General features: G+C 36.8%; 1 protein-coding gene and 1 pseudogene across 1 annotated transcript; one reads left to right on the forward strand and one right to left on the reverse strand.

Moving 5' to 3' along the window:
* Positions 1-321: 321 nt before the first annotated feature.
* On the forward strand, positions 322-8,217 carry LOC127959500 (MTRF1L release factor glutamine methyltransferase-like; annotated as a pseudogene).
* A 1,104-nt stretch (positions 8,218-9,321) lies between these two features.
* On the reverse strand, positions 9,322-12,481 carry LOC127959499 (cytokine-inducible SH2-containing protein). Its single transcript, XM_052558718.1, has 3 exons — positions 11,653-12,481; positions 10,961-11,115; positions 9,322-10,457 (listed from the first exon to the last, which is right to left on the reverse strand). The coding sequence occupies exons 1-3, from the start codon at positions 11,670-11,672 to the stop codon at positions 9,967-9,969; spliced, it is 666 nt and encodes a 221-aa protein (XP_052414678.1). The 5' UTR covers positions 11,673-12,481; the 3' UTR covers positions 9,322-9,966.
* Between the last annotated feature and the right edge of the window lie 100 nt (positions 12,482-12,581).

Genomic DNA, 12,581 nt, shown 5'->3' on the forward strand with positions numbered 1-12,581 from the left:
CTCACTATGAAATGGACACGTCTGAGCTTTCGTAGTGAATAATAAGTCAGTGTGCCCTTATTTCATATTTATTATTAGCATGTAACTTTCCTTTGCCTATTAAATCTTAATTTTAATAAAGCAGGCTGTCCTGTTGAAGTATGTGCAATTTATGGTAAAACAACCCATATAAAACGTGATTTAAACTGCTTTACCAGACGGGGAATGAGGTTTATTCGTGCTTCAAACGTGTCGACCAAAAAGCACCTAATAGTCTAGCGTAATTCTTCTAGAAAAAACTTTTACTCTTTGTTTTTTTTTTTTTTGTCTACTCATTGAGAATTGGCGTCTGTGGTGATAACCGGTTTCCAGGACACATGACAAAATTGTATCGTAAACTGAAAAGCATCAATTTAATTAATGAGTGAAATAACAAGGTCCGGTTCGTTGAATTGATTCAAATGATCCGACTGACTCATAAGATCGATTCGGACATTAGTGGCACACGGCATCTGACGTTACTTGGATCAAAAAGCTTAAACATGCAAGTTACACGATTTCTTCGCACAGCTCTTCCACGAATGTAGCAGCTCAACGCTGATTGTTAGCTCGATTAGCTTACAGTACAGAACGATCATGTTCCAGACGATTTGGATTCTCAATCGATTCATGCACAGACAGAGTGGAGTGTCAAAACACAGAGTACGTTTTGAAACCCTTATGTATTTAAAATACAATCGCTCTAATCAAATCAGCAAAAACTGTGAAATATGCACTTGTATGACGAAGGCAATGGCAATGTGCGTGGTTTATTTATGTAATTTTTTTGTTTGATGCGCCTCTGTTGGTTGTATTTCAGAGTGGGGTGAGGCTGTGGTCAAGTGCAGCAGAGGGCGCTGTTGCTCCTACAGCAGAGAGCAGACTGTGGGCTCAACACTTCACACTACACGGCATTTCAGAGCCTGTTCTCTCAAGCCAGTACATAATATCTCATGTACTAGGCGAAAAAACTGTGAGTTTCAGTGAGTTTTAGTCTTATGTCGACAGTATGTATAAATACTTTAATATATTCAGTGATTCTGTATTGTCTTGGTTTGTCAGTACGACTAAAAATCGGTTGTATAACTAAAAAAAGTGTGCAGGCGTTTAGTTTGTGTAAAATAATGGCTAATGAGAATTCAAAATAAATGAATAAATAAATGAATTTAAGTTTTTAATTCGCTCCGATTCCTTCCTCTTTACTAAATCAAAGGAATGCCTGTTTCCCTTTCCATGACACTGTGTCCTTGTCTGTCTTTGTTAAAAGCTGGAATGTGTGTAGAGGAAAAGACTGAGAGACACTCTCACTGACAGGGAGGGAGAGAGAGAGAGTGTGGGAATTATGCTCTAAACGCCTCACAGGATACTACGTTTCATTCCAACTTTACTGTTTTTAATGATTAAGGCCCTGCACACACACATGGGAAGGCCTTCGCAGAACTTCATTAAAGTTGTTTTGAATTTAGTTCTTCAAAATGTATTTGTCATCCATTTACTTTGGATTAACACTAAACCATTTCCAAGGACTTTTAACTTCCACCCACTGATCATTTGTTATTAACGTCTAGCGAAGGACAAAACTAGTGTTTCAACCGGCATGTTGCACTAATGCATATGTGCAAATAATAAAATGAAAAATTGGTAACACTTTACAATAAGGCCACATGAGATAAGGTTAGTTTCTGCTTGAACTAGCAATAAACAATACTTTAGTTACAGTTTTAAAAAATACAGATGTTGGTTAGTTAGTTAATGCCAGCTTTAATAATATTAGCACTAACATAATATTTTAGTTCACTTTAACTGATGTAGTTAACTAATGTTAGCAAATAAAAGATTGCTACCACAAGATTGTACGAAGTAAATAAAGGAACAATTAGATGTAAACAAAATTGAATGAATGAATTGACACATTCAATACAATATTTCCTTAAATTCACAAAACAAAACCATTTTACTCTAGATATGGGACTGATGTTATGTAGTAAGCTGATTAGTGAAAAAGAAGCTGACATTTTGCAAAAAGACCAGAAGATCGATTGCCTGTTGACCTTTGTCAATGTGTTGTTGTTTTTTAGGATGCCTGTACAGTATGTGATCGAGGAATGGGACTCCAGAGACCTGACCCTGAAAAAGAAGCCTCCCGTGTTCATACCTCGTCCTGAAACAGAGGTGAAAAACTTCAGTGTCCTAGTTAGCACATGTCTGAATTTTGCAAAAAAAAAAAAAAAAACTGACAGTGGACTTGAAATGGATGTGACTTTTTGGATAAACACAGACTGTGTGTTTGAAAACCTGTATTTCCATTTGGACCCGCTGGTTTGTGTGTGTGTAGGAGCTGGTTAGTCCGGTTCTCGAGGAACTCCGCTTGATGCAGGAGGAATCGCACATGACTGATTTATGATATCTGGAGCCATCTCTCTTAGTTTACTATGCAGCATTCCACGGGTTTGCACTCTGTGTCTTTGTTTCTAATTATTTATCTTGCTCTTCGGAGTAATGTAGCGTGTCATCTTTAACATCTTTACCCATGATTCTTTAAGCTCAGGGTATTTGCTTTGGATCAAAGCCAGACAGCAGTATGTCTTACAACGGAAAATGCAAACAGGTGACCACCAGCACCTTTGACTATATAAAGCTTCTATATTTGGATCTTTATGACGTGATGATTTATTATTTAAGTCTTTGCTATGTGTCATCATCCTCTTTTGATTGTTCCAGACTGGGTCTGCAGGACAGACTAGATTTTCACCATTTAGATGTGATTAAGGGTAAGAGTGATTCAAATGACACAGAAAATCCCACTCAGCAATGACTAGTCATAACAGTTAATTATTATTGTGAGACTGACTTCCTGCAAAAGTGGCCATTTTTGGTCCGCAGCACACAGCAAACGTCATTTCTGGTCAACTTGCCTATTTTCCGTCACTGACTGTTATCTGGTGATTAATTGTTAACAGATTTTACACACAAATGACACAGGAACGTTTTATTGCAAGCTTATCAGAAACATAATGCAGATACATTATATATGTTACTATTCACATAATAATAACGTGTATTGTGTAATTCTAAAAATCAAGGCTTCAGGCTGATGTTGTGCTTTCACACGGTTTTGGCTCTACATAGAAAATAACATTTGTGTCACAACATTTCCTTTAGAAATGGTTATAAAATAGTTCTCAGGAATAAGCTATCGAGATGTATTACCTACTTAATCATCATGAAATTGAATTTAACGAGGATAACCATAAGATGTAATTTTTAAGATCCAAATGAAAATGAATTTAGATGGAACACAAACCCCAAAGTGTATTGCTAAACTGTTCAATCATCTGGATTCAGTTAGCCTTTCTAAACAGAATGTGCTGACTGTTTGCGTGTTCGTCTTGATCTTGAATCTAGCCTGACAGATTTGAATAAACAAAGGTTAAGGTTCATTTGACAAAAGCTGACAGAATGGAAATATTTCTTAGGGAAAGTGTCCTTTTTTTTCTCTCGCTCTTTCTCTTTAAGAAAAGCCATAGGGAGATTAAATCCAAGCCGAGACTAAATGTGTTTTGCACATGTAATTTTGATGCTTTGTTGGTCTCTGTTTAGTATATAGAGGGGATCTGCAGCGTGAGGGAGTAACTGGCATCTTTGATTGTCCCTTTTCCTTGATTTTCTCTCTGTTTGTTATGATTGGCCGAAGTGAAAAGCGCATTAGTCACAAGCAGACCTGCACGTAATCCACAGCTCAGAATTCCACAGAAAGCTCCACGGATTCTGTAAAACTTGAATGTCAGTCATTCAAAATACATCCCACGTTCCTTGTATGTTAATTTACTAAATATTGTGGCTAAATTTCATCATGCTCTCAAATGCCAATAATAAGCACCATTGTCCATATTCCAATACATGACAGGAAATTTCCACCCACGATCCGTGAAGAAACTAAAAAGAGTTCAGAGATTCATTGTGGGGCCTTATCATAACATTCATAATTGATTTAGCATTAGCTTGACTTGAGCGCTGGTAGATAATCGAGACTTTGACAGATCGAGCCAGACGGTTCAGCCCAAATCCTAGAAGGGCCTCTAAGGTACTGACATGGAAATGTTCTGCTAATTCCAGGGATTTATTGGGCTTTTCCTGTTAAAGCTTGTGCCTCTCTTCCCGCTAGATGGCATTAAAAACAGCCTGACTGAATGCTAAATATCAGATTTTTAACTCTCTGTGGGCTACCCACATTACTATTATTAGATTCTGAGATGAACTTGTTTGCTTTTTAAATGCTGCACTTCACTGACCACGTAAATACAGGTGCTTCTGCAGAAATGTTACGTTAAAAAGTAAGTGTTGTTTTGGGTACCAAGAGTTGTGTTTATTGAGCTAGCAGGTATAAATGGAGGCTTCTCAGGAGATTCATGGTTCATTAACACTAATATATGTTTTGTCAGCCAATTGAATACGTCATATGCTGCATGTGTGAGTACAGTACACATACATGAGAAAATCAAATACCGTCTTACTACTGTATGTACATATAAATAGCACCTGATACAGTTTAAATTGTATATAAAATATACGTGCACATTCACAGTGCTGTTAAAAATGTAAGTAGTGCTTTTAAGAAGTCTGTGAAGTATTTATTTCATACAAAATATATATAGTAAAAACAGTAATATTGTGCAATATATTTTTTTTGGGGGGTGGGGTGGCAAAACTAAATTTTCGATATCCATTATTCCAGTCTTCAGTGCTGTCACATGATCCTTCAGAAATCATTCTAATATGCTGATATGCTGGTGCTCAAGAAACATTTATTATTATTTGTAATATTGAAATCAGATGTGTTGCGTAATATTTCTTTGGAAGCCATAATACATGCTGCTCTGTAGAATTTTTGAAATAGAAACCTTTGTAACATTATAAATGCTGTTTGATCTATAAAATACATCCCTGCTGAATATTCATTCAAATCCCTTTGACCTCAAAATATATTTATATATATGCACAGCTCCTGAACATATCCCAGAAACTACATATTACATTCGGATAATTCTTTTCTTATCTGTTCAGTATTGTTATTTAATGTACAAGCTTTTAATGTCCAGTGCAAATACTCGTTTTGCATGTGACAACGAGAGAATAAAAATGTGTTTTGAACTGCCAGACGCAAATGTGATACTGAGCAAATGCTTTCTAGTCAGCAGCCCTCTCCTCTTGTTCAGTCAGGACATGGACACTTTGCAAACAGAGATACTCCGGTGAGGCCAACATGCTCAAAATGTGCTTTAACCTTTGTTAAACATGGCTGTTTGAGAACGTTTCAAGTAACCTTTTAACCGTCCCCACCTCCTCTGTTTCAGGTTTGAAGACCACAGTGCATTGGAAAGGGGTTTGGATGGGCTGTCTGTGATTTGCCCAATTCTGGCTCTGAGCTCAAAGCTCTTAACTCAGCGAGGGTAATAAGTGTGTGTTTGTCTAAAACCATCATTTGTGGTCTGGCAGAGAGACTGGTTCACTTTGAATATTCTTGTGTGTGTGGCCTTTTAGCCGAATGCTGTATAAATAGTATGGTATAATCGCGCTAAGAAGCTTTCCCAGCATATCTTAAATGCTTCAGGGAATCGAGTGCTACACAGTTCTCTGTAGTTCAGCAGATAGTATTCCAGGGACTGGAGCGTTCTCCCAGTGCTCTTCCCACCCTCATCACTCCCAAGACATACACATACACACATGCATACACAATAACAAATTGTGTCTTTGGTGATGAGTTGCAAAACCTGTTTTGTGTAAGGTGATCATATTCCATACCTGTAAAATGACAAATTTAATAAGCATTTCACCGAACAGATGAGTGATAAACTCAGAGTGCATTGCACGTGTCATTCTTCTAGTCCGTGAACGTCAAATGGTCTATATAGGGTTTCAGATTTCCTTGGGTGTCTTATGTGTCCACTTAAGACTTGTTTCTTTCGTAGAAATGACACATGCTGTCCGTTCATGTCCTTTGAGAACCTCTATTGAATGGGGTTATATATCCTAGCATTAGCTTTCAGATTTTCCATCTCAGACATACTATTCTTCATGACTAATGCCTTACAAGATTGTTTTCTTGGTAAAATGTCTCCTCCACTCAATCTTCTCCTCTCTTACGCTTTGAAATGCGTTTGTCTGCCCAGGCGTGTTTACCTCGAGGTTTCCCCATGCCATCCTCCAGTCATTCAGCAGCTGATAGAGGAGATGAGACTGGGGTTGCTTTATCTGAAAACCCGCTGTGTCCTCACCAACAGGTCAGGTTCTTCTGTTAACATGACCTACCTTTGTTTTGTTGATGTTTCTCTTCATTTTAGTGGAGTTTTGCTACAAATGCCTGTCAATTGTACATTTTCATTCCATGAATGTTTCTTCCTAGATGGAGTCCGTGTTACAGTGTGAGTATGAGTAATATGGAAATACTTAATAGCAGATAAGAGAGTGAGGAAAAAAAAAACATAAAAATTGTGATTAAAAAATCTTAAAAGTAATAATGTATCACATACATTTTTGTAATGAATATTTAGTCATATACTCATATATATATATATATATATATATATATATATATATATATATATATATATATATATAATATATACGATACATATATATATATATATATATATATATATATATATATATATATATATATATATATATATATATATATAATTTCTATTTACACTTGTTAATATATTATTATATTAAAGTACTACTAAATATAATAATAATAAAAACTGTTTGTTTATATATATATAAAAACACACACACACCATTTTTGAATATATAAGAAAAACTAATTTTATGTACATATAAATGAATATTTTTATGTGTGTGTGTGTGTATTACAGTATGTATAATTATATTTTGTGTGAATGAAAATATTTGTTTTGTTGTTTGCTTAATTTCAGTAAAGTTTGCAAGTGTCTGACAAACATGTGGGAAAATGTTTGGAAGTAATAAATGTTCATTCCATGAATATTTGTTCCTAGACAGAGTCCATGTTACAGTGTGCTTACATGAGTAATGTGGAATATCTTGCTCAATAGCAAATATGTACCCAGGCATTTGTCTTTCGTGGAAGGTTTTAACTAATTTTTTATTATTCCCATGAGAGGAAAAAAAAAACCCTGGAAATTTCATATAAAAATTCGGATTATGTAAAATATGTGTGAGCTTTTGTCCAAGAAATGCTGCCTCATCACTCCATTATTTGTTGTAATTTTCCATATTCAATAAAAAAAGCAGCCTGTAAATGAAACTAATGCAACCTTAGTAGGCAAATCTATTCCCCTGTTATCTATGGCTCCCAAGTCAGCAGTTTTACATGTTTGTATTATACGGGTAAACAAACTATTCTTTTTATTTTATAGGCCACAGATTAGCATTTTATAGAAGAAAGGAGAGGATGGATGAACCGAAGGACAGTGGAAAGACAGGAATGAAGATGATCATTTGGTATAACACCACACTAGGTAGAGCTAGAGATTTCACCATTAGCAGTTGCCTTCAGCCAAACTGCATACGGCACACTGCCAGTCTCCTTGCCATCCGGCCAGTTCCCAGCATGCACTGACTTAAAAACCCTGTCAATCCTACCGAGAATCTCGTTCTTGAAAGCCGGCGACCACGGGTTTCTATTTGTTTTGTGCTGTAACCTTCTGTTTTTATAGTTTCTATGTTCACTTTCCTTTTAATTGGTGAGTGTGTGTGTGTGTGTGGCTGTGGTTTGTTGTGGTGAGATTGCATTGATTGTATGTGCTCAGTGTGCAAGTGTCAGGGTGCAGTAGGCTGAAGGTAATTATTGAGGCCTTTTCTAAGAACTCCCCCTCCCAGTCCTGCGCTAGTCTCTCCCTGGAAGTAATGCGCTCATTCTGTGAAACAGCTGGCCCATTGCCGCTAGCTCGGCTTGCCCACTGCCGCTAGCTCGCTTGCTCAGCTTGCCCACAACGACAGACAGACAACACGGCATGCTCCGCGACATCCTCCGCGACATGCTCCGCTACCGCAGTGTGTACAAGCATTCTGTCTTAGTCTGCTAATGACTGCAGAATTTGAACAGAATTCCACACACACTACCTCTTCTCTGTGTATTAGAACAGTCTAAAATGTATTTATTTATTGTTCTTGTAGACTAGCAGTGCTATAAATAAAAATATTTTTTATACCTTTGTTTTAATGCTTCAGAATTTTATATTTAAAATGTATTTATTTATGTATCTATAGCAACAGTTTAGACTGGAATCTTATTGAGTAGATAAATAATAACCTTTTTCAGAGCAACTGTTCAAATAGATTTCATTGATTACCTTTTAATACAGTTCTCACATTTTTTGCATATAAAAGTTATTTACATCACCGGCAAATTTATGTAAGTTTGCGCAGCACTGAGATCGAGTTTCAGAAAAAGCTTGGCCTCGGTTTCTGGGAAATTCTAATCACGTTGCAGAGTAAGAATGATTCACTATGAGGACAAAAGGAAGAAGAAGCACGGTTTCTATGTTCCTGTATACATCTTTCATTATCAATATTCTGTTGTGCTTTGTTCATCCCACAGCTTTCTTTTCAATTCATTTCAGCACACATAAAAAAAGGAGGCGTTTCAAATCGCTAAAGATTGATGTTACAATGTATTGATTCAAATATTTCTTAATGGCTTATATTTCTAAAATACAAATATTTTAAAAATCCCTTGTTAAATCTGTAAATTAAAACATCAAAAATAGGTGTTTCAAATTGCAAAACCTCTGCATATGACAAAAAAGTGCTACAACATTTTAAAATAACTTGCCGTTTCTTATATTCACTAAATAGGAAATATTTTTTTGAAATCCCATTTTATTAAATTTATAAAACATATTTTCAATAAATGGTGATCTTTCCTGGACATCAGCTGTAGAACACTTAAGGCCCTTGCTCAGAATAACACATTTTGTCCAGAGATGATTAACTAAATTGCAAAGCAATTTCATGCACATTTGCTCATCTAATAATCCTATTATTCTGAGATTATCATTTTGAATGACCTTGTTTGATAATCTTACTGGAAGACCAGTACGTAGAAGAGATTGGAGTCTTGTTTGATTCTCTGTAGCACTTCTGTGAAAAATGGTTTTCTTTTTCTAGTTACTCAGCATCTACCCTCATCATTTTTTCCTTTGCCAAGCATTTTACATAATTACACTCTTCTATAAATAATTCTTAGAATTATTCTCAGAAGTGGCAAAAGACACCAATTTAATGATAAAATACTGGATAAATCATTATAACTTCAAGTAAATTTGATTGTCACTTTTATTACAAAATGAAGGATTTTTCATCCATAAATACATACAAACTCCACATTGTGGGCATAGAAAAAAAAAAAGATGTAAATCTCGATTAAAACGGTCCAAAAAAATAAAAAAATCACTGCATTTTACTTTCAAGGATAGAAAGAATTCTAGTCAAGGCTGCGCAGTGACTAAGCTCGCCTTTATAGAGGGCTGAAGACCAAGCTACGTATGTGCTTCTCGTGAGCTCAGAGTTTCAGACAAGATGCGTGTTCTCATTTTGAACCGTTGCTAAAGGGGGTCACGTGACCTGTACAAAAGTTTCATGAACATTAAATTCATGTCAGACCCCAAGCCTGTGGTCTAACCTCTCACACTTTTAACAGTATGACACAAAAGTGGAGTCGCTTGCTTCTTCATGAGTCAATTTCAGGACATGACTTGAATCAGTCCAACTAGGGTATATCTATCGATGAAGATAGACTTGCTGACCGTCAAAAACTTGCTCCAGAAACAAGAGTCACTCTTCAAATGGTTAACACTGGTTTTTGACCCAAACCTCTGATTAGGGCTGTGCATTTAATTTGCCGCCTTCAAAACATCAGCATCCAGCTCGTGACTGGCCGTGGTGTGCATTTCCATGGAGATGTCAGAGCTGGAAAGGGTAATCCTGAAGATACTGCAGTAACAGTCTCGGTAGAGGTAGGCTCTCTGTGCAAGTGGTGTGTTTGTTGATTACCAGGCGAGTGAGATGCTGCAAAGAAGGGAAGGCTTGAGGACGATGCATCGGCCGTTTGAGTTTTAGCAACACCGCACATTCCTTGGGGACCGGAGATGTTACGTGATCCGACTCCTCTGTCTTATCCTCCTCCACTTTGTTCCTGGAGCCCACGTAGTGCTGCACGAGGCTGGGGATGTTTGGGAAGGACTGCAGACGAGATCTGGCCGGGGAACTGGAGTCCAGACGGAACCGTCCCAGACTGTACTCGATGCGAACGTTCGTGGGACCGCGACCAGTTTTAACTGACAGTGTCAACATATAAAGAGGGTGGCTGCTATCCCGTATCAGGAAAGTTCCCTCCGAGGCCCCCTGTAGGACAGAGTGGGCCTCATTGGCAGAGATGGCACCCCAGTACCAACCTGGAAAAAAAATAAGAGGGATTATTGATATGGAGTTGTTATTGGAGACTTTATACAAAAAGAATAAAATCACGAGAGGTCATTATACAAAGCAGGTGCCTTTGGAGGCCTTTCAAAATTTTCTATTTTTTAGCATGTCCCCACACCGGTTTCCAAAATCTCATGTAATTTAATTAATAATTAGTTAATAAAAATTGTTTATTACCGGTAAGCTAAAAAGTACATTACTGCCTTACTGAAAAAAACATATTCTATCCCTAAATAAAAAGTAATAATTTACCTTTTAATTATAGCTTAACACTTGATTAAACCGTTTACTACAAAACCATAAGGAAAAGTTATGTTTTATAGAATGACACTTGATTTATGAATGAATGAATGAATGCATGCATGCATGCATACATATATGAATCCTAACTGCCATTTTGTGATGATAATAATAATAGTTATTATTATTATTATTATTATTATTATAGATGCAACATTCAAAATGTGTATTCTACCTGAGGCATCCAGATAGGAGAAATTATTGGAGATAGATCTGAAATCTTTGCTGGGGTCCCATAAGGCAACAGTTGCATGGATGCAGCGAGGAGAGGAGAAGGTCACCACCGGAAACCTGACCATTGGATCAGCGGTGTCTTGCAAATGAGCTGGCCTGGAAAAAAAAATAATGATGATTTAAGTATTTAATATGCACAGAAATACACATTTAAAAGAAATGTTTCCTCAGCTTTTTCATTTAGTTAAACTAAATGTTAATTCTTAATCCGTTCACAGAGGCATAATTAAAAAAAAAGAGAGACCCAAAAAGAAGGTTGTGTTTTTCCCCGTTACCTTACACTTTATTAATGCCACATATTATTATATTTTGTGTTAATGCACATTAATATAAATAAAATCAAGATTTTCATTAGGCTGAATTATTGCGGAAAGATTATAATCAGACGGAGGTGTTTCACTGTTCCAAAAAAAAAAAAAAAAACACTTTTCAACAATAAACATACTACGTATGTATATTTATTATTGTTATTATTATTAGTAATAATAATTTAGGAGACTATTTGTCTTTCACACAACGCTTAGCTTCATCAACAAGAATGTGTAGTATTTCGTTAATGAACAATTATTAGGAATGTTGTTATGGCTGTATTTTGTTGTGATAATTTAATAAATATGGGTCACTAAAACTCACCCTTGGACGCACAGAATCATTGTGAAGATGTCTGGTTTGATATCGGCCGGATTCCTTAAAGTTTCTTTGTTCCTGAGGTTTTTACTCGGACTTCCAAAAATAATCTAGTCTTCCTTGAGCGATGACAAACAGTTCACAGCGTCAGGACTGTCACAGAAGTGCGCGACTTTAACAAACTACGCGAGTACGTTAGATAACACGGACATGGTGTTCATAAACGAGCTGTGTCTCTGTTCAGCTCGAGTCCTAAAACTGAACAAGAAGCGGAACACTGCAGGGTTTGGCTTGTTCACTTCGTCTGACTTCTCAGAATTGGTTTTCTGAGAATCCCCCCGTGTTTAGCGCCTCTGACGCCATCGACAGCACAGCTCTGTGAAACCCACAGAATCAATCTCCTCTTCTTTGTCATTCAAGCATACAGCAGTCTCGTGAGTAATGGACTAGCACTGGAATGGTCTTTGAATGACTCATTTGGAAGTTTTATTATGGTGATTGTCGGTAATTGCTTCCTGATGTTTGTGATTGAAGTTCGAGGATGAAAACGGCGTTTCTCGTGAAACCGCGCGTCGAGCGTTCCAAGAACTTTCCAGGAAAGCTGAGCGCCTGCCCTGCGTTAAGCCAATCAGGTCCCTCCCCTTCATCGAGGCCCCGCCCCCTAGCTGTCATTGAATTAACCATTTGTTTACTGCTGAAATCACTTTCTGAATAAAGACAAATCCTCTTGGGACCCAGAAAAACATTAATCGTAAATTTGAAATTTAAAACATGTATAAGGCCCTTAAATTGAAAGACTGTTGTATTTCGTGCACATTTAATAAATTTTGACGCTTTAATGCCTATACGTTTTATTTAGTGTTTATTCTAAACGCGTGTTTTCACTGCCATCTAGAGGCCATGAGGTGTATCCAACACTCAGATTAACAGGAATG

This window comes from Carassius gibelio, chromosome B6 (assembly GCF_023724105.1).
Source record: "Carassius gibelio isolate Cgi1373 ecotype wild population from Czech Republic chromosome B6, carGib1.2-hapl.c, whole genome shotgun sequence".
NCBI lineage: Eukaryota > Metazoa > Chordata > Actinopteri > Cypriniformes > Cyprinidae > Carassius > Carassius gibelio.

Coding starts and splice junctions, on each gene's coding strand:
- LOC127959499 (XM_052558718.1), bottom strand. CDS start 11,672: ATGATTCTGTGCGTCCAAGG. Junction 11,116..11,652: donor ATGATTCTGTGCGTCCAAGG/GTGAGTTTTAGT, acceptor TTTTTTTTCCAG/GCCAGCTCATTTGCAAGACA. Junction 10,458..10,960: donor CTCCTATCTGGATGCCTCAG/GTAGAATACACA, acceptor TTTTTTTTCCAG/GTTGGTACTGGGGTGCCATC.